Here is a 27766-nt window from a genome sequence, read left to right as displayed (position 1 = left end):
CATTCAAAACCAAAATCTCCTATTTAAAAATGTAGTACTGTAGCCCCTGCTGGTTTGAAGAGCTTATTGTACAAGTTCTTCTCTGCTGTAACTTCCCTGAAGTCTGAGGGCCAGATTTCCCCACCCCCACGTACAGGGAGTTGTATTTATTCGCTCTGCACGTAGTCTAACGTCAGTGGGTTGGTGACTGGTAGCAAACTGAGCCCAGTGTGTGGCTGATTTCTTCCCCCTCCCCTGCAACTAAAAACTAATTATTTTTCTTCCTAGGGCTCTGTCAAGTTTCACTGCAAGAAGTCTCCACTGCCTCACGCAAACATCAGTCCACATAACCAAGCCTGTATGATCGCTGGATTCAACCAAATCTTACTAGATAGGGGAAAACTGCTCACTACATAATTTGAACTTTTGGCCACCATAAATATTTATTGCACTTTTTCCTTCAAGGAAGGACTTCTTTCAAGCTGCTGCTTCTAAATGTTTTAATCGATCTACAATATTCATGTATGAGACAGATCAATTTTAAAAATATCAGCTGCTACCCTGGAACCTTGATTCCTCCCCCCACCCCAGTCACATATGTAAGTATTACAGATATATTGGCCATTAGCACAGATTTCTTACTTTCTCCTACAGGTAATAGAGGAAGTATTAATACCAAGAAAACACTACAGTAGGACAAACAAAATCACAACAACCTTTAATAGAACTAAAATATTTTGGGGGAAATAATTGAACAAGTAGCTCTATGATCTGATGTAAAATATCCTTCCAGCCCTCCACTGCATAGGGAAAAGTAAGAGGTCAACAGTGAGTTTTTCAAGAAATCTGAACACTACTAGGGATCATCCCCCAATCTCTCCTCCCCCCCCCCCAAGGCAAACATACAGCCATTTACCTCGAAGAGCACTAAAATTCAACAGGTTGCTAATGCTTATGAATAAAATACAAGAATTGGTGGAGCTTAGTGCTGGACACAACTGGCTCAGGAAAAGTGGGATCATAAGACTGGACTCAATGTATCTGACCAGCTGAAGAAAAGTTAACATGCTGCTTTATCTGAGTTTGGACCAATACAATTTAACTGCTTAAAAAGTATATAACGAGTTTCGCCCTCTTGATGCTGCTAAGGTCCAGAGCCCTTCACTGTTGCACCCATCCCCAGGATTAGGGTCACAGATTGTGCAGGGGCAGAAGTGTTTCTTAGCATGGGAACCTTTAGAGCAAGAGAGCTCAAAAGGGCTCTTTTCCTCTTGCTTGACCTGAAGCAGGGAAATGTATGTTTTGTTTGTTAATCTTCCCTACCTAGCATTTTAATAAATATCTTGTGCAGCTCTCTGGACTCTAATTTCTCAGCAAGGTTTGTCAAATGCTTGAAGGATAAAGTTTTAAACACTAGGGGACTTAATCTAACCTTTCTCCTTCCTTACACACCTGACAGCAGCAATGCCTAGCACAGCTACTGTTGGCAATGGAACCTGTACTAAGAGAAAGTAAGTCACAGCACTAAAACACTAACCTTCAATTACAGCTAGTAGATGCATACATATTCCCCCTCTCTTCAGCCACCTGTGACAAAGCTTACCATATGACAACGCTGGAGGTGAGAATTAGAGTGCAGACATCCAGGAGTTAAATATGTTTTACTGGGTGGGGGGGAGAGAGAGAACCATCTGAGGCTGTTTCAGCAAAGCACATGGTAATAAAACATTTCTTCCAGGTTTAGAAAAATTCATGATTAGTTCTGTTCCTGAAGAGTCTCACTCCAAAAGCCAATTCTCTTTCTCTGGAGGTTCAACAACCCTCAAGCAGCAGTCTGCAAACTCCACAAATAATGGCTCTTGCATATATATTTTCATGAGGGAATCTTTTTCTTTGGCTTGATCTACAGTTAACAGAAGTTGCTGCAGATGGGGGTTGAGTAGTAAGCTTCTCAGTTCTTTAGACTCCCCTATTTTAAAAATAGAAACTTAATTAAAGGAGGAAGAGTGCCACATTGAAATTAAAACATGCAGGGGATTAATCATGGGTTTGAAAGTGTGTTTTTTGTTTTTTAAAATCAACCTAATGCTGCATCTGCTTGAGGAAACCAGAAAAACTTAATATGTAGGAGGGAAACTTACACACATATTTAAGAGGAAAAACCCAAGCCCAACCTTTCCCATTATCTGTTGTCTAAGAGGACTTAAACTCACCCCCCAAAGCTTCAGCAGATGCTACTTTTGTAAATACCTAATTTCCTGCAATTGGAGAATAAGTCCAGCAGTACAGTCAAAGAATGTGTTGCTTATTTGTCCTTGTGTATGTGCTATGGTACTCCCAATTCAGTTTATTTGGAAATTACTCTTAGTTTTTGTACAAAAACTAACACACACCTTACTAATGGTATAATAAAGATTCCCATGAAGAACTAAAGACCGAGCACTGAATTTCTCAACTTAGCTTTTAATAGAATTCTTAGGTGTTGACTGAAGCAGAACTGGTGTCAGGTCTTACCGTAGACATCACACATTAATTTTAAAGATTACCTAAGAGTTTGAGTTTCTGCAGTGGAACTCTGTCCACCTCATCATCTTCTGTCAGGATATCATCTACAGACCAATGGCTTCCTAAGACAAACAGAAATGTGGTTTAACTGATAAAATAGAAAGAAATGTTCGTCTTGTTGCTGTGACTCCTATCTACTATCCCTCATTTAGAACTCAGATCACCCACTGGCAATGGGGTAAACCTCAGCTGTGAAATACCTAGACTCCTTCATCCCACTTTCCTGTAACCTTCTGAGTACCATTCAATGTAGAGGTCTCCTAGACAAGACCTTACACAATTGTAATACCTGAAACACTGAATAGGTATTCACTCACATGGCACTTTCTAAAGAAAAAGGACTTGGCCCTTCTGCTTTTGGTATAAATGTAGAGGACTCATTTGAAAATCTGGACAACTACCCATTCAAGTTTAGTCTTAGCTACATATTTAATTTAAAATAAAAAAGCAGATGTTCCGATTAAACTCACATGTGTTAGCTGTAGAGCCCATTAGCTTGTCACAAGGTACTTTACAAAAGATAGCTATTTAGAAGGATTCTGGGTTCTAAGCATATTCTAACCAGCTAAAGGAACAATTCTATTAGGAAGCAGTACTATTCCAACCAAACAGGCTACATTCTACAGTTATAGAAAAACTTTCCCTCCCTTACATAAACAATAGCAGGCATTTGCTAAAACAGGCAAGTATTCAGCAAAAAGTAGGAACAATTATAAGATTGTTTCAAATGACAGCCTTTATAATAATGTGCTTTAATTTTATGTATTAAAAACCTGTCTATTTATGGGGGGATTAAATGTATTTAGGCAGTTTTAACAGGTTTACAAATCACTGCATTTAAATATCAGACAAAATTATAATCATTACCACAATGAGCTTTTGTTTAGAAAAACATTACATAGTAATCTAATCATTAGATCTCGCTAACTATATTACAGAGAAAGCCTCTTTACCATATCCAGGATGTGGTGTTTCTGGTACTTTTATTAGAGAGAGTGAAACTTTTGATGACATTTATTAAATCAGGCATGTCTATCCACTGTTAATATAAAATAAGTGGACAGTTGTACTTTTTTTTCCCTTTAGCAGACAAATGTTTTTTGCCTGAATACTGAATAAATGGTAACCAAATACCTATTTGTCCTCTATTTTTCTGGGTACATAATTGGCGTGTTAATTTTTCCCAGTCCCTAGGTTTTGGGCTATTTTTCTTTCTCCAATGAGAAAATAGCAGTAACCAAGCAGATGAAAGATGAACTCTTTGGTTCTTTTTGTGTGACCATTTCTGCTAAGAAGCCACAGAAGGCTCATTTGGTAATCGATATCCAGAATTTATGCTTTTAGTATATTTATAAAGGAAGTAAACATACCTTCATTTTCCACTGGTTTAACTCTTCTGAAAGGTGAGGATGGGTCTGTAATCAGCGTCTTTCCAACCTGATCCTGTTTGGGTCTACACTGGTCTATGAAAAATTCAAAGTTACATGAATTCTCCACAGTAGGAAGGTCACACAGCTGCAAGTGAGCAGTATCTTAAAAACTCCTTTCGAACAATGTACAGCGCTGAGCCAAAGTCATCTTCTTACCTTTATGCTTCTTGTAGCAGGGGACAGAACAACTACAACAAAGAACAGTGTAAGTAAGTATAAAAAAAAAAAGAGCCATTCCTTTTTTTAATAAAACACCCGTTAGCGGGTGCCTGGGCGCCGCCAGAGACTAACTGCAGCCACGCTCCTTGCAGAGCGAGCAACCTCGGGGACAAGCAGCGGCTCCCCGCGGCGCAGCGAGTATCCCCGCTCCCCGCACGGGGTCTGGGCCCAGCAGCGCCGGCGAATAGGCAGAAACGAAGCGGCTCCGCTGGTTCACTTGTAGGACAGAGGGGGCGCCCCCCCCCCGAGGGGGAAAGAGCCATCGCGGGGCTCCGGGGGCTGCCGCGCCCAGCTCTAACCGGCGGCGGGCGGAGAACGAGGATCCCCTTCCCTGCCGCAGGCCGCTGCCCCGGGGGGGGGCGGACCCGTCCCGGCAGCCGGCACGAGGCTCCCTTCGCAGCTGAGGGGCCACGGGCCGCTACTGCACGGGGGAGGGGGAGCGGCCCAGGCCGGGAGCCAGGAGGCCCCTGCCGGGAGGGGGGGTCACGGGAGGAACCTGCCGGGCCTGGGAGCCGGGTGCCCCTACCGGGGGGGGAGGGGGCTGTTTAACCGGCCGTGACCGGGGGGGGGTCCCAGCCCGCGCCCCCCGCACTCACTATCTGGCCCGGCAGCCCGGGCAGCGGTACCGGGGGGCGCCGCGCCCCGCGCACACGCCGCAGCCGCCGCCCTGCCGCTCCATGCTCCGTCCGCTCCCAGCCGCCGCCCGCGCTCCGGCTCCGCCCCAAGCCCCGCTCAGCCGCGCGCCCATCGCCTCCACCCGGCTCTACTAATCCATCGCCGATGCGCGCCGCCCCCAGCGCGGGGGCGGGGGGGGCTGGAGGCCCCGGGTCAGCCCCTGCCCGCTGGACTGGGGGCCTTGGCCGCTGGGGACACCCCGAGCAACAGCAGGAGACAAGATGGGCGGGAAGAGAAGAGGAATTAAGGAGACAAGACCCAGGGCCAGGCGCTTAGCACAGAGAGCATCACTGCTGGCCGCCCTCAAGAGGCACGCCGGTGCTTCTGAGGCAGCCCCTGGGGCGAGAACGGGGTCGTGTCTGGTTTCAGAGGAGCAGCCCTGTTAGTCTGTATTCGCAAAAAGAAGAGGAGGACTTGCGGCACCCTAGAGACTGGGCCCTAGGGCCGTGCAGGCTCCTGCCACCCAGGGGTGCACGTACGGAGCGCTGGCTGAACCCCTGTTCTGTTCACGCCCTCGGGGGGCCCTGGCATGGGCCCCGGTCCTTGGGTCTGAGCCCCTGTGGCCTCTCAGCCCTTAACTGAGAACCACTCCCCACCCTGTCCTTCCTTACCTTGGGAGCGGAGGGGTGCTGTGTTACATATTTGGATAGACCAGCCTCAGGTGACTGAAGCATCTCACCCTTGTATTCAACTTCCTTGACTGGCTCCCCTCCTCTGTCCACCCCTTCAACCTACTTCTATTGCCTTCGGCCCAGGAGCGGCGGAGCACTTCCCAGAAATTAAAATACAAACAAAACTCTCTCCTTTTTCCTCCTTTGTCACCCATAGTCATAGAATTGTTTGCTTCCAGGTTTAAGACAGGCATTTTAAAAACAGCAATAGGGCATCTAGCTGCATCTTTGGGTGCCTAAATACCTTTGAAAACCTTGTTCTTACACCTTATTTTCAAGGCTCAGAATGGTCTGGTTCCAAGGTACATAAAAAAAAACCCTCCTCCACCCACCAGATCCGTGCCTCTGCCACTCCCCAGAACCATGACCCTGTCTAGAGATTCCAGGGTACCACACATGCCTTGAGGAGACAGCACTATCGCAGGGATGGGCCCATAACTTCACTCCCACAGGACCAAGGAAGGACACCTCACCACTTTTGTTTTCAGTCCTGCAATGAGTTCAGATACTGTGCTGATGGACATGGTGTAAGAATCTGAGAACCCATTAACTCATTTTACTTTGCTTCTAAATATTGAGCTGCTTTCCAGTTAACAAAGCATTTTTCCTCTTCTCCTGGCTGGAGTTTCTATTGTCATTAGCTAAATTTATGATAACTCGACTTACCTTTGAGACCTTTGCGTGGCTTCCACTTGCAAAGAAAGGGTGGGCATGCAGCTGTAGCTTTTCAACCCAATTTCAGGGCCCTGGGGATATTCCAGCTGGAAGGAGAAATTGATTGAATCTGGTATTTTCTTTGGTGCAATCTTGTTTATATACAAGGAATGTACAAAATCCCACTCCTCACAAACATCGGAAGAACCAAAAACAACCTGAGCATTTTCTTAGCTTACAGCTGCCAGTATATTTACAGACTCAAAAGCTCTCTATAGTTTTTTCTAGGATATCACACCCCAGACTTCAGAGCCCGAGATCTAGCCTGAGCTGCAATGTCTACACCGCTGTTTTTAGAACTGTAGGCGAAGCCTAAATGTGTCAACCTGGGCTCTAAGCCTCACTCTCACAGGCTGTGTAGACATACACTTAGTTACACTAGAGGCCCACATAAAAGAGAAGGTCAGGTCTGCTGCCCCAGAAGAATTTTTTTCTCCTCCTTTTTGAGTCACTCTTCTTCTCTCCCCTCCCCCCATCCCTTTTAGATGGTTGAATTTAGTTTGATGCATCCAGACTGGATATTTTTGTTGACTATAGTGACACCTGCTGGAATGAACCTTTCAATGCTCTACAAAGTCAACTACGGGGAGATTTTCAAAGGCATAAAACAGGAGTCAGGTGACCAACTCTGATTAGCTTTTCATTGAGAGTTTGGCTCAAGCTGCCTTTTGTGCCTTTGAAAATCTCCCTGTAAATTCATGCAACTTCAACAGATATTTGGCACTTTTTACCTGGGAGACTATGGGCTCATTCTATTCTATTCTTCCTAGAAACATTACCTACAAGCAATCTACATCAGCATGACCTGCTTTGTTCACTAGGAGCCTGAAAATTAGACAGACAGACAGACAAATCAATGTGAATTTGATGAACCTCAGACTATGGATCACTTTTTGGAACATTAAATATCTATTGTATTCACACAAAGAAAACATTAGTTCGTTTAATGTTAGTTAAGGTTACACTGTCACCTTCAATAACATCTTCTTCAAGTACTGAAAAACTAGCAGACATATAGTTAAGAACCACGCTTCTATTGCTCTGTCTATACCCATATAAAATGTGTTAACTCTTGCCCATTGCTATCCTCCTTCTACAACTCGTTCATGCCCCTGGCTCTGTACAGTCCCATGCAGCCTTAACTCCAAAATACATACAAGGACAGCACACATGTTCAAAGAAATGTTAAAACCATCACATCTCTTAAAAGAAGAAGTTATAGTTTTAACTATATAGTTATAGTTTTATAGTATGTCTCCTTCTCATATGTATATTGGATTTAAGGCTGTATGGTAGTTTACAACAAGGAGACAAGGTTAAAAGTTGTTCTCTTTTTCACAGCAATCCACAAACAAAAGCATATGTCTCCTTCCTGGATAAACTACCATACATGTTGCTTTGCTCTCGCTTTTAAAGAGGGAGTTGCTCACAGTGCTGTTTTCCACATAGTCCTGCTCTGGAGAGGCTTCTTGTGAGAAATAGAGGGACCCTCTTACAAAATACTCATACATTTCTCCCTCTCCCCCACTCTCTCTATTTTGTTGGTCTAGGGATGGGCCTGGAAGAGGGTTAGAGGCATCATTAGCTGAGATGAGATTCTGAAATAGTCTGGAATTTAGATGGATAAAAGGAGAGGCACTCTTCCAGACGAGAGGGACAGAGTAGGAAAAAATATGAATTCTCCATGAAAAAATAGGGATTCTGAAAAGAAAAAGAGAGAACCACTGGCTCTGTACTGTGGCTATGGTAATAATCTGCTACATGGAGTGACATATTTCTGGAAGGAATCCCTTTATAAGACACCGCAAAGGGATGGACACTGTAGAGCACATTATACAGTCTCCAAGTGATAATAGCATCCTGCAGGTTACTGCCGGTTGATCAACAAGTCTCAGTTCCATGCAAGGTGATCAGGAGTGCTAGACTTGAAAGCTAGTGTCCATGTTTGATCTGAAAACAAGTAGAGGGAGAAGGAACCCCCTAAATGGCCACAAGATAATCTAAAGCAAACATTTACTTCTTTGCAGAGTTAATGGTTAAACTGAATGGTTATACTGGCATTAGAAAAGGTTCAGAGAAGGGCAACTAAAATGATTAGTTTCAGAGTAGCAGCCGTGTTAGTCTGTATCCGCAAAAAGAAAAAGGAGTACTTGTGCACCTTAGAGACTAACAAATTTATTTGAGCATAAGCTTTCGTGAGCTACAGCTCACTTCATCGGATGCATTCAGTGGAAAATACAGTGGGGAGATTTATATACACAGAGAACATGAAACAATGGGTGTTACCATACACACTGTAACGAGAGTGATCACTTAAGATGAGCTAATGGGGGGGGGGAGAAAACCTTTTGTAGTGATAATCAAGGTGGACCATTTCCAGCAGTTGACAAGACTGTCTGAGCAATTGGGGGGGGGGGGAGGAGTACACCAGTCGGAGAACACTTCAATCTCTCTGGTCACTCAATTACGACCTAAAAGTCAAAATATTACAACAAAAAGACTTCAAAAACAGACTCCAACTAGAGACTGCTGAATTGGAATTATATTTGCAAACTGGATACAATTAACTTAGGCTTGAATAGAGACTGGGAGTGGATGGGTCATTACACAACGTAAAACTATTTCCCCATCTCCCCACTGTATTTTCCACTGAATGCATCCGATGAAGTAAGCTGTAGCTCATGAAAGCTTATAAATTTGTTAGTCTCTAAGGTGCCACAAGTACTCCTTTTCTTTTTTTAAAATGATTAGAGGTTTGGAATGGGTCCCATATGAGGAGAGATTAAAGAGGCTAGGACTTTTCAGCTTGGAAAGGAGGAGATGAAGGAGGGATATGATAGAGGTCTATAAAATCATGAGTAGTGTGGAGAAAGTGAATAAGGAAAAGTTATTTACTTGTTCCCATAATATAAGAACTAGGGGCCACCAAATGAAATTAATGGGCAGCAGGTTTAAAACAAATAAAAGGAAGTTCTTCTTCACACAGCGCAGAGTCAACTTGTGGAACTCCTTGCCTGAGGAGGTTGTGAAGACTAGGACTATAACAGGGTTTAAAAGAGAACTAGATAAATTCATGGAGGTCACGTCCATTAATGGCTATTAGCCAGGATGGGTAAGGAATGATGTCCCTAGTCTCTGTTTGTCAGAGGGTGGAGATGGATGGCAGGAGAGAGATCACTTGATCATTACCTGTTAGGTTCACTCCCTCTGGGGCACCTGGCATTGGCCACTGTCAGACAGGATACTGGGCTGGATGGACTTTTGGTCTGACCCAGTATGGCCATTCTTATGTTAATGAATGTTAGTTACCAGAATTCATCTTACAGTCTGGGTAGCACAAAGCACAAGCACAATACTCACGTGATCACTCACGAACAGCAGCCTGGTAAAGGGAAGTTTGAGTTTCGGTGCCTTTGGATTTATGATTTGCATTTGTTTTGCAGCATAAATGATCAACAGAAGTGACAGGCAGCATTGTAGGTTTATCAGCACACTGATGAGGAAAATGCAATACACACTCAGGTACCACAGTGATAAGCATATTGTAACTATCCAGAGTATTTTACTTCATATTTTCAGCACTGGATCTACAGTTCCTGTGAAACTAGAGGACCACTTGCAAATCCTGCTTCACTTACTCACAAGTTTACAGTGCGGAATGCAGCTGCCCTCTTGTGGTGTTCCAAGCAGAACACACATTTCACACCTGTGCTCTCTCTAGCTTTCTGAATGGATCTTAAGATATTAACTCTGCCCTATAAAAGCCAACAAAGCCTGGATACAATGAACCTGGGCTATGCCGTAAGGGTCTTCTGTGTTACCAGGCTTTTACAGGGGCAGCGATGAGGAGGGGGCTGAATAACATGATGAAGTGGGGCGGAGGAATTTATATGGATGAGTTGGAAGATCTTATTTAAGGTCAATGATCTAATATATTTCTGGGTGTACATAGTATCGACTGTATCTTAGACAGAAGGCTTTTTAAATTTGAAAAAATAAACAAATCTGGATTCCTAATTACTGTACCTTCTCCTGCTTCTTACTGTTATTACTGATGCAATATTTACACACCCTAAATCAAATCAATGCCCCATTGTGGGAGGCACTGAACACACCCAGAGCAGGAGACAGTTCCTGCCGTGAAGAGTTTACAGTCTAAATAGACACAGCATGAGAGGGGAAGTAGAGGCACAGATAAGTGAAGTGACTGGTTCAAAGTCACACATCAGTGACAATGCCAGAAAGAGAACCCCAATCTTCTACATCCCAGCCCACATTTCCTTCAAGTTAAATCAATGTGAGTTTTGCTATTGACTTTAGTAGGAACAGCACTGTGCCTGAACAAAAGGGGCTGTAGCAGTACAAAGTTTTATTTGCGAATTGATAGGTTTGAGATTAACTTTTCTTTTTCTGGCTACGGGCCAACTGTCTGTTATCTTGCTTTTAAAAGAATTTCAATATCTTTTACAATCACCAGCATAGATAAATGGTAAATGAAATATTCTGGTTGCTACATGTCAGCTTGCCAAGGTCAACATGGCTGTTAATGCAGCTAAGCAAAATAAATATCACACCCCAGTTTTATCTTTAAAAACAAAACCCACTAAAGGGCAGATTATAATCTCCTGATTTACAACTCAGGTTGAAATATAATTAGTGAGAAACAGCTGTTTAGATGTTGTAACTTCTGAAATACAATTAAGAATACAGTAATATTTAAAAGAAATAGAAGAGAATTTGTCCTACTTGACCTATAGGACATCATTTATTTTAATGATTATTCATTATTGTTTACCTGGTACTGTCACTTCCTTAAAAGTAATGGATGGCTTTTAAATGCTTGCTTAAAAAAATATAAAAACACCTCCCAGATTTTCCATATTTAGTGTCACAGTCAAGATGGCTTTTGTTACCAATATCCATAAAACACTAAATTGCCAGTACGTAAATGTTGAATTTACCTATGTGTTAATTTAACTGATGCATGTTACCATCATAGTAAACTAAACTTGCTGTTTCAGACCCTCTGAATAAAAGGCTGATGATGTTTAAGGAAAATTTCACCTAAGTCTTTAGAGGTTTCAGAATAATAATTAAAAGCAAAACAAACAAACAAACCAGAACCACCCAAAGCACAAACAAAAACCACCTTGAAATGTATAAAAATAAACAGCTTCATTTTCAAAACTCCAAACCAGCAATTCAAGGGCTGATTTTCAAATGATGATTTTGTTTTGTTTATGTGATGTGTGTGTTTGTTTTGTGACTATGAATCCATATTACTGTATTTTCACACACCAGACAATGTCCATTTAAGTAGCCTTTTCGATCAAAAAGGTGAGCTTGTGTAACAAGGATTTCTAAGTGCAGATTTCTGTATTCACAACCATATGTGTAGTGCTTTAGGACTACCTCAGATCACTCAAAACTTCTATCCCAAAAATCCCCCCAAAACATTTATCCCAAAAGTTTATTTTGAACAATAAGGGGCAGAGTTGAAAAATTAGTTTTCCATTTTCTAGTCTACGTAAGGAAATATGAAAAAATAAACTATTCAAGTATCCAATTTTTGGGGGGTGGGGAACCCTCCCTCTTTTTAATTAGATGCAGATGAACAAAGTTTAATACCAGTTATAAAATGTTTGCTCTTTTTATCTGAAAACTCCAACAATTTTCTTGGTACACGATTAACTCCATTGCAGTCTTGATATTGTAAAACTGAAGTGTGTTTTTAACTGAGGTTATAGTTCAAGTTTTAAAGTGGATGCAGTGTGAAAAGTAGAAATATGAAGAACTGAAAAGGTAGAAAGTATAGGATCACAAATGTTTCACAAAAAAAGACACAATTCATCTATATTTTGCAATTAAAAGGTCTACAGTAAACTACAGTGAGTGCTATGTTAATAGAAAAAGAAATAAATTTTTGCACACAGAAAAGTGATTATAAATAAATAGCTGAAACTAATTTTTTCCACTATTTCTGAAAATTTTCGTGTAAATGAACACAAAGTCTCCTTTAACAACGTGAAACAATATAAAAAAAGAAAGTTTGGTAGTAATGCAAGCACAGCAAAAGCACATCTCCAATGCAAAGTAAATAGTATCCATGGATTTATTTTTCTCTTAATGCAAAATAAATCTTATGTTTCCAATAAAGAGAGACAAATCAGGCATACACAGAACTGTCAGCAGACAAATAACTGCTACTCACAATTCCTGTGTTCAGGGTCAAGGGTTAACTGAATAATCGAGTAAAATTAAAATAATGTAAAGAAAATTGATTTAACTCACAAAACTCTTTCCTTTCAAGACAACAGCATTGCTGTTTTATCACAGCAAGACCAACAGGGGTGCATCCAGAGAAGCACCTAACAGACCATTTGGATGATTGCATTTCTATAGTCCAATGACTGAAGTAGGCTAATGTTCACAGCCAGTTTTTGCTCATTAAAAAAAGCTCCCCTTGTTTGGGTTTTTTGCTCCCACAGGCACTCAGTATGAATTTCTCCATAGGTGCATTACAAAGCAAAGACTTGAAGAGCTCAAATCAGTGATGTTGGTGCCTATGAAAGAGTTAAGCAGTTCCAGCCCTGCCTCTGCCAAAGTTGCAACAGGGAGCTGTCCACTTGCCCTAGTTCTGAAATTGACCCATGGTTGTAGGCCAATCTTTGGCATGCTAAAATCTGAGTGTAGCTTTGCGAGAGAGAACTATAGTCCATCTGAAGAACTACATGCATGCAGAGATAGATAGATAGACAGACAGACAGAATGTGTTGTTAGTCATATGCAATTCCAGACTGGGTCAGATATTCCCAATGACTTGTACCCGGTTGCTGGCAGGGCACTTCAAAAACTTGAGCTTACTCCCCAGTGTTTTGACTTGGAGCGTGTATATGATGGGGTTCCCTAGACAGTTCATGGTTATCATCATAGCAGTAAAGTTTCGAAACACATAGACACTTGGATACAGGTCAGTGGGGCACAGACGGTTGGCTGCATCTAACACAACTCCTACAACGAAAGGTGCATAGGAAAACAGTGCCAGAAGCCAGATAAAGACACCAGTTCTGGCAACCTGGACTTCAGCTGATTTGTAGGTGCCAGTGGTTTGTCCACACGCTCCCACTGTGAACTTCTGTTTCCTCAAGACGGCAATGATGCTAAGGTAGGTGAACAGAGGCAAAATAAAAGCCACCACACAGTTGGGGATGGTGATTAAGATGAGGTAGTCAACACAAAAGGGGCTATAGAGAGCAGAGATGTTTTCTTTGTTGTGCAAGCAGTTCCACCCCACTAGAGGTATGCAACCCAAAAAGAATGCAACTGCCCAGTTAATTAGAGCTGCAGCCAGCGACTGGTTTCTGGAAACCCTGCATCTCATCCTGAGGCTTTCTGCCACAGCCAAGTAGCGCTCAATTCCAATGCTGACTAAGTTATAGATGGTGGACAGAATAGACATAGTATAAAAGGCATAAACTATGAGGATATCTTTGGATCCAAAGATTGTGCTTTCTGGATTAGTGATGAACAGCATTGAAATCCAAAAGCCTGAAGAGCTGGTGAGGAGATCAGAAAAAGCCAAATTGCAGAAAAGAATAAAGATGGGTTTATGCAGATCCTTTGTAGACAATATGGTAATGATGACCGCACAGTTGATGATCACAGATATTATGTTCATGATCAGTTGAGGGATACCCAGTGCAAGGACTAGATTGGAGCTCCAGATTTCAGTGCTGTTGACAGAACAGTTCAGGTATCTGTTCATGGTGGAAAATCCAATTTTAAACTGCTAAAAAACACTGCTTTGTATATCCTATATCCCATGAGAGTGAATACTACAAGATGTATTACTGCCCCCCTGCTCGGCAGTTCAAAAATTTATCTTTTTGATGGAGTTTCTGTTGCCACGATATCATCCTAATAATGGATTAAACTTCAACCCTTGGTGCATTTAAGCGCTTTGGTTATCAATTCAGGGGCATGGCTAAACCCCTTCAGGTTGCTAGGATAACCAAAGGTGGCAAACATATTCAATAAAGTATCATTCCCCTGCCTACGGCAACCTTTATCAAGCAGTAAATATTCACTGCCTACAGTGGCATTATATGATCAGATTAGTAATTATAAAGTCTCTGACGGTATAAAAAAATAGAAACTAATGTGAATTTGGGCCCTGATTCATAGATAGATTAGACAGAGATAGATATGCTAGTATGGTAATATTTAGCAGAGCATGTCATTGGGTGGAAATTAAATGTGGAAAACAATATTTTAGCTTCACTGTCTTGAGCCCCAATCCAGAAAAGTACTTAAAAACATGCTTAAAGTTAAACTTGTGAGTAGTCCCATTGATTTCAGTGGAATTCTCATGTGCTTAAAGTTAAGCATGTGCTTACATGCTTTTGCTGGCTCAGGGCCCTAGTCTTCAATTCAATTTCTTTGTAGAAAAAGATGCCAATTTATTGCCCAGCTTTCATTTCAGAGCAAATCTTAAAGCGTCTCATATCCTGGATGGTTTACAGACCTCTAGTATTATGTTCTTAACTAAAATCAGCCATTTTCTGCCTCTTTCTAGACCCGATATGAGTCAGGGCTGATAATTTCTTAATCCAGCCTCTCACACAGAATTGTGAGCTGTACTTTCATCTCAGAATGATTCTGAAGTACCAGAAATGCTACTAACCATTAAAGCTTTCATACAACACAGCATCCCCTGAGTTAAAATTCAAAATTGTTTTATGCACAAAAATACATATAGTTCATGTGTGCCTAATACATTACATAGGGAATACATCAGAATTTCTAACAGCAATTTGATAGAACCAACAATCTAGTAGCTAAATGCCTGTTTTCTCACAGTTGCAATTGGTCTGAACAGTAGCTGTTCAATTTTTCTAAGCACAGTACAGACATGGTAAGACAATAGATCCCCAAGCCTGCAATCAAACCCCTTTGCAATGTCCCAGAGGGGCTTCATGCAGGTGAAAGGGTCTGCCCAAACAGAGCCAATTACAGAACTGAAACCTATATTTGCAGAAACATCATTTTCAGGCAGGACATTCAAAAATGCTTCATGACCAATAGCTAAATATAAGGGCCTGAGTCTCCTCTCTCTAACAATGGTGTAAATCATGAACACTTCCTACTGTTTTCTTTTTAAGTTAAAACATACACTGAATAAGAGGGTCTAGTCTATTCGCAGGATTTTCAAAAGCATCCAAGCAGGTTAGGCACCTAACTCTTAATGAAATCAATGGAAGTTAAGCACTTAAGCTACTTAGGTGCTTTGAAATCCCATCATATGTATTTATCTAGTCCTGATACACGTTTGTAGAAGGCAAATGACAAGCATCTGTATTTGCATATATTCATTATGGGCTATTCCATGTGGTACCAGCACAATTAATGACTACTTTCTGATCTATTTTTTTAAAAAGCTATATGAGTTTCAAGAACCAAGTTTAAAGTGCTTCAGCCTCGTTGGAAGAAGGCTGGTGTTGGAATGTACATTATAAAAACGCATGTTAGACAGTAGAGGTCACTGTTGTTATAAAGAATGTTCTACAGCTACACACATTGTGAGTGGGAAAAATGAAGAAAGTGGGACAGTATCAGAGCTCTCTGGGAGTACCACAAAAGGGCAAATATTCACATAATCCTCCCTTAGAAAGTTTTTGCTGAGTCTGATGGCTTTCTTTTCTTACATCATATCAGCCAATGCAAACAGTGAATCAATATGTGAATTTGCATTGGTACACATACACAGGTACCTTTTTATACCCAAACAGCTGCTTTTGGTCCATAAAATTTTATCTTTTTTTATATACAGCCCTCTCTTTTTATCACAAGAAAACCTTCTGGACAGAGGACCTGCTGAAATATTTATGTTGTTATTTGGCTGTCCAAAATGAGGACCCACTGGTACAAGTTTCCTGTGAGCAAAATAACCAAATTGGGTTATACCGAAAAGTTTATAGAACAGAATAATTACAGAATAATTTTAAATCAGCTGATGATGCACCAAGTCATGAGTCTGCATCATTATTCTATAATCATAGGATTAATTTTTATTCAAAATAAGCATCTATTACAGTGAAATGGTAATGTCACTACACTATAACTCCAACAGCAGTTTTGGACTTGATGCAGGAATTCCTAGCATCGGTGAATTTCTATGGACTATGTTATATGGGAGGTCAGAGACTAGATTATCAAAATTGTCCCTTCTGTCCTTAAAATCTATGAATCTGTGAATCACAATAGTTCTGCCAGCATTTTACAAAATTCAGCAAACCGGAAACCCAAGGTAAGAAATCCATATGAAAAGGCTGGATGGACATGAAAAGGAAACCAAAATAATCCCACTTTATATTAAGGATGCCTTTATAAAGTTGATAAAGGCTTAATAGGTGTTGTAAGCATGTTACAAATGTAAATAGTATGCATTATAGAGGGTTATAAGAACATCAGCCAAGGTGTTATGAATGGCTATAAGCAAACTATCGACCTGTTTGACTCAACAACAGTTGATCAACCCTTTATTAAAAAAAAAATCTATTCATGCTATATTAACCCTTTAGAAACATACCCAGTGCAAAGCGTGACCAACAAAAAGTTGTGTGTTAATGCTTGTCTATACACTCTTGTTTGTCCTCTTACGACTTCATCGTCCAAGCAGTTGGCATGTTGTTTTGCTGTGTCCTCTTTTACTATTTCTGCCACTATCACTACCTCCCTGGCAATACCGTGAGGGGCAGCAGTTCCTGTCAGCATCCAGCTAGATCCACTGCATCCACTGATGTACAAGTCAGACAAAAGGGGAGAACAGTGGGACCAGCAGCAGTAAAGTTATTAAGGGTAAATTTTTCAAAAGCACCTAAGTTCAATGGAACTGAGGCTCCAAAGTGAAGCTAACACTTTTGAAAACGTTACCTTAAGTCTCTTGGGAATCTAGTGTTCTGGGGTGAAATATCATGTGAAGTGATAGCCTAATTAAAGAGTAATATCAAACAGAGCATAAATAACTTTTGTGAAAAGCTCAGGGATCTTCTTAATTCTCTATTGGATTTGCCAAATAAAATTTTAAAAATCCATCCGATATTATTAGATTAAAGGAGATATTAGTGAAGTAGTAGAGAGTGCTGATTTATTATGCATTTATGTAGAGGAAGCCAGACTTCTCTCTTTTCAGCTTTTTGCAAGAGAGTTTTGAACTTTCAAAAATATATATAAGGAATGGTTTAAAGCTGAGAATGAAAGCTATGCTAGACTGGGGACCACCTACTCTGCCAGAGCTGAACATCTATCCTGGGCCTCCCCATGAGCGAACAGTGTAACACTGTTGCAAAAAACGTGATCATCATTCTGGGATGTATTAGCAGGAGTGTTGTAAGCAAGACACGAGAAGTAATTCTTCCGTTCTGCTCGGTGCTGATTATGCCTCAACTGGAGTATTGTGTCCAGGAAAGAAGTGGACAAATTGGAGAAAGTCCAGAGAAGAGCAACAAAAATGATTAAAGGTCTAGAAAACATGACCTATGAAGGAAGATTCAAGAAACTGGGTTTGTTTAGTCTGGAAAAGAGAAGACTGAGAGGGGACATGGTAATAGTTTTCAATTACAAAAAAGGTTGTTACAAGGAGGAGGGAGAAAAAATGTTCTTCTTAACCTCTGAGGATAGGACAAGAAGCAATGGCCTTAAATTACAGTAAGGGCAGTTTAGGTTGGACATCAGGAAAAACTTCCTAACTTTTAGGGTGGTTAAGCACTGGAATAAATTGCCCAGGGAGGTTGTGGAATCTCCATCACTGGAGATTGTTAAGAGCAGGTTAGACGTACACCTTCTCAGGGATGGTCTAGATAATACTTAGTCCTGCCACGAGTGCAGGGGACTGGACTAGATGACCTCTCGAGGTCCCTTCCAGTCCTATGATTACCAGAGCATCTGGTGATCTTTATTTAGCCTCAACACTGCTGAGAAGTAGGGAAGTACTATTGTCCTCATTTTACAGATGAGTAACTAAAGCACAGAAAGACTAAGTGACTTACTTAAGTCACAGGGGAAGTCTGTAGCACAGCAGGGAATTGAACCTAGGTCACTGAAGTCCCAGGCTAGTGTCCTAACCATTAGAACATCCTTCCTTCCACCTTCCCTTGGCCAAAAGCTCAACAGGTTTAGATGTGTACCTGGTGTTACCAGAAAGTAACTGATTTATATCTAGCTGTTTGATACCTACTGATGAAAAACACTATATAAGAGGTAGGTATTATTATATTATATAGTGTGAAAACAAATGCTAAGTAATAACAATATTTTGCTCTTCTGTATCACCTTTCCCCCCAGGATATCAGAGTGCTTTATAAACATTAATTAAGCTTCCTGTTACCTCTGTGGGGCAGGCAAGTATTAGTGTACTCATTTTACCGATAAAGTGAGAGACAGAAATTTGGAGAGGCATGTTTTTTTAAAATGTCCACTACTAGTGGGTGCCCCAGTTCTTGAGTGCCAGCCTGAAACAATTAGGGTCCGATTTCAGACATGCTGATCCCTTGGTGTTCAGCTGGAGTTGTGGGTTGTCTGCACCTCTGAAAAATCAGGTCCTAGTTGTCCCACACCAAGTCAATTTCCAAACAGGGAGTAGAACCCAGAAGCCGTGACACTCAGCCCCCACACGATAACCATTAAACAACGTCATCTCTTATGAGCACTATAAAGGAAAAAATTGTCTTGAGGTCTGTTAGGTTTTCAAGTGAATCATTAGCCTAATTTAAAAATATTATTTGAATTTTTAAAATGGGAAAGAGTTTGCTGATATATTTAATTTCCAAATTTTGTTGTGGCAAGACAAGAAAAAAATACAGGTCAGGCCTTTGGATCAGGCCTCTCTCTCGCTAGCTCTCTTCTAAATCTAAGAATTTATTTATATTACAGGAGCACTCAGAGGCCCCAGTCAGGCTGAACCATCATTGTGCTGGGTGCTGTATAAACCCACCAAAAAAAAAAAAAAAAAAGGTCAGTCCCCACCCCAAAGACTTTGCAGTCTAATTCGAAACATGAGACAACAGGTGGGTCATAGCCTGCAATAGAGGTCATTGGCAGGAGGTGAAAGACCAGGACAGTGGTTCTAGGAACACATGGTTACTTGGACTAGCTATGTGCATAATTTGCAGCTTTCAGTCTTTTTTTTAAATGAGATTGAATGCATCTCTAACAGGCCACTTGCCCAGCCATCAGTCAACCTGCTGATTGCTTTGTTTTAAATGCCATATTTTATGTTGCAGGAATGTACTGTACCATGCAGAAGATATATGGCACCAGAAAGATCATCTTGTGACTTTAACCATTCTTACGGTCAGCAAACAGATATAAAGAGATAGGAAATTACGGCCTTTTTATTACCGATAGACCAGAGCTCAGGAATGCTTGCAGGAAGTTTGCAGACAAAAAACAGTCCCAATAAACTATAATTTTTTTAGCTAGACAAATGAGAATGTAAAGTAGCATGTTTATGGGTACAAGAGGTCACTTTCCAACATCAAACCCTTTAGGTCCACAGTGTCACATGACTTTTAAGTGCTACATTCTGGTATACATTAGCTTAGGTTTAAGAATATTGAGCCACCCAGCGCTGAATAATTTAACGAGAGTCCTTCAGTCTTGGTCTTACATTGAAACATTCACTTTGAAACTGTGACACCCAACCATGGAAGGCCCAATACTCTCAAAATGCCCACTGGCACCAAGAGAGAGCTTGGACTATAGAGTTTTGAACAGCATGTCACTGGGGTCAAGCTTGCAGGAAGTGTGCAATGGAGCTAAGCATGCTCACTTTCCCCCTGAAGACACCCCCTTTTCTCTCTGTGCAGATGGAAGTGCAGGGCACATGCACAACTAGCCTCTCACACCTCTCACACCTCGGGGCAGGGATCATCTCCTACTATATATCAGTACAGTGTCAAGCATAATGTTATTCGGTCTCAGTTGTGGCCTTTACGTGCTGCTGTAATACAAATAATGAGTGTCAGTAATACTATCTGCCAGGATCTGGGTAGAATCGCACCTAGGCGGGCTTCCTGAGAGGGGTCCACTTTATGGGAAAGTCATGCACAGTTTTGTCCATATACATTAGCACAAGGCATGTCAGAATTTGTCCTATGAGGGATATCATGCATCCTGGGTTTTGTGTTGAAACCAAAAAGCAGTTTGTAAAATATCTAAGACAAATTCTGCAAGTCCTTACTCAGGCAAAACTTCTACTGACACCAACGGGAGACGTGCCTGTCTGAAGACTGCAGAATTTTACCGTGATTTTAAATAAATGCGCAAAAACTGTTCCTGAAGTTATAGAAGATGCAGCACTGCAATGTGATGAGTAAGACAATATTTTGTGTCTCCGTTGCACCTCACATCACCCAGTGTTATCCCTCCAGTCGTTTATGCTTATTTTACATATAGGGAAAGTGAAGCACCGAGAGGTTAAGTGATTTGCCCATGGAAACACAGAAAGGCAGTGGTAGGAATAGGAACACAACCCAGGTCTGGCTCACCATTTTATGCTTGAGCCCCAAGACCTTTCTTGCTATGAAATTCCACAGGCCCAACATACAATAACTATTTTTTCCAACCATCCCCTCATTCTATTAAAAATATTTTTTAACAAACTGTGGACAGCAAATATCCTGTCCCAAATTATGAAAGGCAAAGAGCAGGCTGGACCTTATTAAGGAAGAACATACCATTCCTGCTTGCCATGACCTCCAGCACAGTTTTGACACAAGAATACGCATCTACTCAGCATTTCAATCTAGATCCAGCAGGCCTGCAACGAAGGAATATTCAGCAAAGGGGGTAGTAAAAACAAGGAGCCTATTTACCCAATTTTTGTTTTAATTAATGTGGATTAAAGCCTTCCTCTTTGGATAGGAAGACAAGAGTCGAGTGTATAATCTCTTTCCAACATTTTTGCTGGGACTCTTTCAAAACGGACGGTTTTGCCCCTCCCCCATCCCGTCCCACTCTAGAATTTCTGTGTCCTAATTTTTCAGTTAACTGAAAATGTTCTAGCCATAAATGTGTGGCCCTCAGCAGGAATTTGAATCCAAGATGATCAGGATTTAATGTCTCAGATCATTGTTCAGCAGCCAGTTAACAGAACTACATTAGCTACAAGCCACAGATGGAGAAGCAAAAGAAGGGAGTGAAAACCTTGCGCAGCCAAAGTAGCACATGACCCAAGGCTATACTAATCTAGTTCTCAGATGTAACATTTTCTAAATGTGCCTGAGTTACTTAGGAGTGTAAGTTCCATTTTTAAAAGTGATGTAGGCATGCATGAGCTTGTCTATACATGGAATTATTCCTGATTAACTCTACCGATTAACCCAGTGGATTAAGATGAATAGGAACCAAGTACTCTTGTTCCAGAATAGGAGTGTCCACACACAGAGCTAACTGGGGATAACTCCATGTGTAGAAAAACCCTTCATCTGACTGAAAGTTAGGATGACTTAGGGCCACATTTAAAATGATATTTAGGCACCTAAAGACACAGATAGGTGAGATTTTCAAAAGCAACTGTGTGAATTAGGTGCCTGATTTCCATTGACTTTCAGTGGGAGTTAGGTGTCTAAATTGTACGAGCAGTTTTGTAATTCCCTCTAGACACCTATCAGCATTGTTAGTCATTGTTAGACTAAGGGCCAGATTGACAGCCACTTTTGAAAAATGGTACTTAAGCTCCTAGGTCACTTAGGCACTTCTGAAAATTCTACCCCAAGTCTGACTAGATCAAGGGCCCAATCTTGCAAAATTCCCACAGATTTCAATGGGAGCCAATTTACAGAGCCAAAGACTCCTCCTGAAAATCTTCTCCGGGCTCTGCACATCCACTAAAATGGCCTTGGCAGGCCCTGTGAATAAACTCCTTTTTCCTTTTCATCTCCTGGACATGGACAGCCTTAAAAGGAAAAACAACAAAAACAAAAAACATTTTCTGGAATATTACAGTTTGCAATTATTATACTACCTGCACTCGATAAATAATAGTAATTATTATAACTGACAAGAATCACATTTATACTTCATCAAGAATTTTCCAAAAATAGATTTAGAGATCAAGAGAAGGAAAACTTAAAATTTATCTATCTAATCTAGGTACTTATATGACTTCCATTACTGCTATATCAGAGCATCTCAAAATCTTGCACATAGCTTTCACATATCCTCATGGCACCCCTGTAAGGGAAGGAAGTACTATTATTCCCGTTTTTGAGATAGGGAACTGAGGCACAGAGAGACTAAAGCTCAAACTTTTAAAGGTATTTAGGCATGGTACAGCCTGTACAATTCACCCAAATGGAGGGTTGTAATTTTTAACCTGCGTAGAATTTATGAGGTTGTCTAAAAAGAGAAAGACATTGATGTATACAACACTGAAAAAGGGAACTTGCGTGTCATGCAGCGAAGTCCCCTACCTATAATTTAATTCTAAAGAAGACAATGCTTCCTGTATTTGCAGTCATAAACCCATCTGTCTCAACATTCCTGCTTTTCGCAACTTGTGCCTGAACCAAAATACCCATGTTCAGACTAGAGGAATGTTTGGCACAAGGGACTGGTCTTGCAATAGAAGCAGTGTAACAAATCCATGTACTGTAAAAGGCCAACACAATGCCTAGATAAACCACCTGCACACACCTGAGGGCTAGGAGTAGCAGCCATTGTCCTTTAGTTTAAAAAAAAACCAAAACAATCTAACACCTGAGTTAAAGGAGAAGTTTTCTGTTACAACTCTCTCATTACCTATGAGACGGAAACATCACATACTCATACACACACAGTCATGCCGTAGACCAGAAAGACTGCATGAAGGTGGGTACAGAGTCACAATAGTTGATGGTAAAGACTTACTGGAGCACATAATGCCGCATACAGTTCTCAGATATAACACAAAACAGATAGTAAGCAGGTAACACAAGAACTGAGCCAAAAGGCTCAAGAAGCCCTGCAAATCTCTCTGGATGCCCCACCTACAATGATCTGTTACTGGGATAAGTTCCCCACACCACAGTGAAAAGGGCTCTGCTGTTAATGTTCATCACCTGTTCAAATCTGGCAGAGGCTCGTCAAACTGGTTGGGTGGTTAACGGGTCTTAGTTCTGTTCTTGGAGAAGGCATGTCCATAGTGCAAAAGCAAGCTCCAAAACTGGCACATCTGTTGGCCATCTAAGATTGCGAGGAGAGGGTTAAGGTGCAGCCATGGGGCTGTGTGGCCTTTTACTGCCACCACCTATGCTGTACCCGTGTCTGTAGACAGAGGACTTCAGTCTCTAGGGAAGTCAATTTGGCACATTCCACCAGCACTAAAAATTCACTTCCCTTAAAAAATAAACTATCAGACAAAACCCCCCGACCAAGTTCATGAGCAAATTTGGAAAGGTCTTGTTTCAAACCAGCAAGGGGACACTCAACCAGCATCACCTTTCAGCAGATCAATGCACTGTCTGGAAGGAACTGTTTGCCAGCCTTCCTCACCCCAGAATGAGCACTGTGGCTGCAGCCGCATGGCAGAGCAGACTTGCTGGGAAGGATCAGAGCTAACTCAATGGAGAGAGAAGATGCCTTGGGAGCTTGGATCTCTCCAGGTTTTCCTGCACCTACTGGTAGAGATATTCCAGCTTTCCCAGCCCGTAGGCAGAAAACCTTCACACAGTGTAATCAGGAGCAACCCCACACGTTCTCTCATTCTTGAGGGCGGGTTTCCCAACTGGAGAGCCCCTAGTTGATCAAGGGTCAATCCTCCAGCATTCTTAGTCCCTCTAAATGCCCCCAGCCTCCCCAGATGGACTCATGTCATTCTCCTGCTCTCTGATCTCCATCCGAAGTGAGACAGGTGCTGACCAAAGCAGGTAGCTGACTGGAGGCAATACGCTGAGCACGGTGCCTGTGGCCCGCTACTCTGCCTCTGTTCCATCTGGTGTCCCCCCCCACCACCCCCCAGCCATGGTACTCTGATCCAAAGGATCCTGCTTTAATCCTCCCTTGGCTGCTTTCCTCAGATATCCAAGAGGCCTCCAGCCATTCATCTGGAGAGGATGCAAACTGCTTTTACTTCCTGTCTCCAGGCTTCTGCAGAAACAGACTGGCTTAGTCATATGCAAACAGTCCTCAGGAACGTTACAAAAAGGATCACATCAATTCTTGCAGCACATCCTTTGAAGCATTGTGGGGAGTGGCTGGCGAAGGTCAGATCTCTTGGAGGCCAGGATCCAAGCCCCGGCAGGAGATCCCCAGAAGTCTTTGCTGCCGAGCGCCAAGCATGATGGCATACCTTTTAGGATGCTTGCTGCTCAGGTTACCAGGCAATACAGGGTTTACCTCTGGCTTGTAGGGGTTCACAAAAGAGTGGAAGGGCTAGTCTGGACTGGGAGAACTTAAAATGTTTTCTGAGGCCAGGGTTTGGGGTAAGGAGAATCTCTGCAGAGAGAGACCACAAAGTGTGGGGGGATCCCACTGTTCTGAATGTCCCCAGTTCTTAGCCCACCCATGGCCAAGGAAACCACTGCAAAATATTCTGTGGAGGAACAGCTATGGAAGGGGATGAATGGCCTTGGGGTTAAAGGTCAGGAGACCTGGATTCATTTTCCAACTCAGCCACAGACTTCTTGTGTGACACTGGATAAGACACTGAGTCTCTCTATGCCTAAATTCCCCCATCACAATACTTCATTTCTCCTGCCCTCTAGCTATCTTCTCTATTTAGACTGTAAGCTCTATGGGGCAGGGACTATATGTATGTACAGCACCTAGCACAAAATGGGGCCTCTAAGAGTACATTACACTGCAGCTAGGAGCAAGGGTCCCAGCCCAGGTAGACAGACTTGTGCTTGCTCAGCTGGAGCTAGCTCACTAAAAGCCCACCCAACTTCCTGGGTCTGAACCTGGGTGGCTAGCTTGTCTCTCCACCGGAGCCATGATGTCCACACTGCTATTGTTAGCAATGCTAGCTCAAGCTGATCCAGTGTGAGCCCGTCTACCTGTGTTGGGAAGCTTGCTCCCTGCTGCAGGGTATACATACCCTAAGCACTACTGTAATGTAAATTAAATAATAACGAGAGGATGAACATGGGTATACAGGAAAAAAGAAAGAGTCCGATTTGAAGGCCAAAGTTTCTCAACCTGATTCTTTGGTCCTAAATAAGGATGACGTATATGAAGTGTGGAATTAAGCTCTTGGCTTTCAGGGAGTGCAACCAGACCAGTGAGAGGAAATTGTTCTGGAGGAGCCACCGCCCTCTTCCCCACCAAAGACCTTATATCTGCACCTAGTACAACTGAAAAGAGCTCGAACAAACTTTGGTGCACAATCATAGAATCATAGAATATCAGGGTTGGAAGGGACCTCAGGAGGTCATCTAGTCCAACCCCCTGCTCAAATCAGAACCAATCCCCAATTAAATCATCCCAGCCAAGGCTTTGTCAAGCCTGACCTTAAAAACTTCGAAGGAAGGAGATTCTACCACCTCCCTAGGTAACGCATTCCAGTGTTTCACCACCCTCCTAGTGAAAAAGCTTTTCCTAATATCCAACCTAAACCTCCCCCACAGCAACTTAGACATTACTCCTTGTCCTGTCCTCTTCTACCACTGAGAATAGTCTAGAACCATCCTCTCTGGAACCACCTCTCAGGTAGTTGAAAGCAGCTATCAAATCCCCCCTCAATCTTCTCTTCTGCAGACTAAACAATCCCAGTTCCCTCAGCCTCTCCTCATAAGTCATGTGTTCCAGACCCCTAATAATTTTTGTTGCCCTTCGCTGGACTCTCTCCAATTTATCCACATCCTTCTTGTAGTGTGGGGCCCAAAACTGGACACAGTACTCCAGATGAGGCCTCACCAATGTCGAATAGAGGGGGACGATCATGTCCCTCGATCTGCTCGCTATGTCCCTACTTATACATCCCAAAATGCCATTGGCTTTCTTGGCAACAAGGGCACACTGCTGACTCATATCCAGCTTCTCGTCTACTGTCACCCCTAGGTCCTTTTCCGCAGAACTGCTGCCTAGCCATTCGGTCCCTAGTCTGTAGCTGTGCATTGGGTTCTTCTGTCCTAAGTGCAGGACCCTGCACTTATCCTTATTGAACCTCATCAGATTTCTTTTGGCCCAAACCTCCAATTTGTCTAGGTCCCTCTGTATCCTATCCCTGCCCTCCAGCGTATCTACCACTCCTCCCAGTTTAGTATCATCCGCAAATTCGCCGAGAGTGCAATCCACACCATCCTCCAGATCATTTATGAAGATATTGAACAAAACCGGCCCCAGGACCGACCCCTGGGGCACTCCACTTGACACCGGCTGCCAACTAGACATGGAGTCATTGATCACTACCCGTTGAGCCCGATAATCTAGCCAACTTTCTACCCACCTTATAGTGCATTCGTCCAGCCCGTACTTCTTTAACTTGCTGACAAGAATACTGTGGGAGACCGTGTCAAAAGCTTTGCTAAAGTCAAGAAACAATACATCCACTGCTTTCCCTTCATCCACAGAACCAGTAATCTCATCATAGAAGGCGAGTAGATTAGTCAGGCATGACCTTCCCTTGGTGAATCCATGCTGACTGTTCCTGATCACTTTCCGCTCATGTAAGTGCTTCAGGATTGATTCTTTGAGAACCTGCTCCATGATTTTTCCAGGGACTGAGGTGAGGCTGACTGGCCTGTAGTTCCCAGGATCCTCCTTCTTCCCTTTTTTAAAGATTGGCACTACATTAGCCTTTTTCCAGTCATCCGGGACTTCCCCCGTTCGCCACGAGTTTTCAAAGATAAACACAACCTTCAAGGCCTCCGCTTGACACCGACCCATTCCCTCCCTCCCTCCGACGCCCCCATCTCTGACTACGTGCTTAGCTTGGAAAACTCCACAGAGGCTGCCAAATTAGGAAGTTCTAAACTCCAACAACCCCCCACCCCAACCCCTTTGTTATTGTTACTGCAGTAACAATTCAGCTCAGCACCAGGTGCTAGGTTCATTATTGTCCATTCATGTTTCTAAATCTACCCAATCCAGGATGGAAAAATAGCAACTCTTCATTGTTACAACTTTATTTATAGTCATCATCTCTTGGGGGGAAAACAAAGGCCAGCGCATCACAGATCAGCTGGGAGATATTAAATTGTTATTATTGGCCCCAAACCTTATTCAGGAAAGACACCAACTGAAAGCAAAGGGAGATCTGCCCAAGTACAGACTTAGAAGAGTCTGCAGGATCTGGCCCATTATTGTTGTTTACTATGTACCTGCACACAGAGGATCCCTGCACCAGGGGCTTCCAGTGTAAAGGCTCCGTTCATACGAGGTGATGCTGGGTCAAGTAATTGCACTGGGAGGTGCGTGGGGAGAAATTATTGCAGACATTTACTGGGTAACCCTTGCTTTTCCCTTCAAACCAGCTCAGTTCTGATGGATGGCACTTTAAGACTCAGAGCCCCAGCATACTCATCTCCAGCTGCT

The 27766-nt window shown here is 42.3% G+C and overlaps 2 protein-coding genes across 7 annotated transcripts in view; one reads left to right on the top strand and one right to left on the bottom strand.

Moving 5' to 3' along the window:
• The window catches only part of MYO19 (myosin XIX), a 44221-nt gene extending 42889 nt beyond the window's left edge, over nucleotides 1–1332 (top strand). For all 6 annotated transcript variants that reach the window (XM_073315397.1, XM_073315395.1, XM_073315396.1 and 3 more), the window contains one exon: nucleotides 268–1332. In XM_073315397.1, coding sequence (XP_073171498.1) covers nucleotides 268–396 — 129 coding nt within the window. In that variant the 3' untranslated portion in view covers nucleotides 397–1332. The remainder of the gene's footprint in view (nucleotides 1–267) is intronic.
• Nucleotides 466–21005, bottom strand: ZNHIT3 (zinc finger HIT-type containing 3). Its single transcript, XM_073315413.1, has 7 exons — nucleotides 20989–21005; nucleotides 9614–9746; nucleotides 6206–6300; nucleotides 4131–4162; nucleotides 3915–4007; nucleotides 2526–2606; nucleotides 466–1948 (listed from the first exon to the last, which is right to left on the bottom strand). Exons 2-7 carry the CDS (start codon nucleotides 9683–9685, stop codon nucleotides 1758–1760), a joined length of 564 nt encoding a protein of 187 aa, XP_073171514.1. The 5' UTR covers nucleotides 9686–9746; nucleotides 20989–21005; the 3' UTR covers nucleotides 466–1757.
• Nucleotides 21006–27766: the final 6761 nt, after the last annotated feature.

The sequence above is a fragment of the Lepidochelys kempii genome, chromosome 17 (assembly GCF_965140265.1).
Source record: "Lepidochelys kempii isolate rLepKem1 chromosome 17, rLepKem1.hap2, whole genome shotgun sequence".
Taxonomy (NCBI): domain Eukaryota; kingdom Metazoa; phylum Chordata; order Testudines; family Cheloniidae; genus Lepidochelys; species Lepidochelys kempii.
This window is presented reverse-complemented; position numbering and strand designations above follow the sequence as displayed.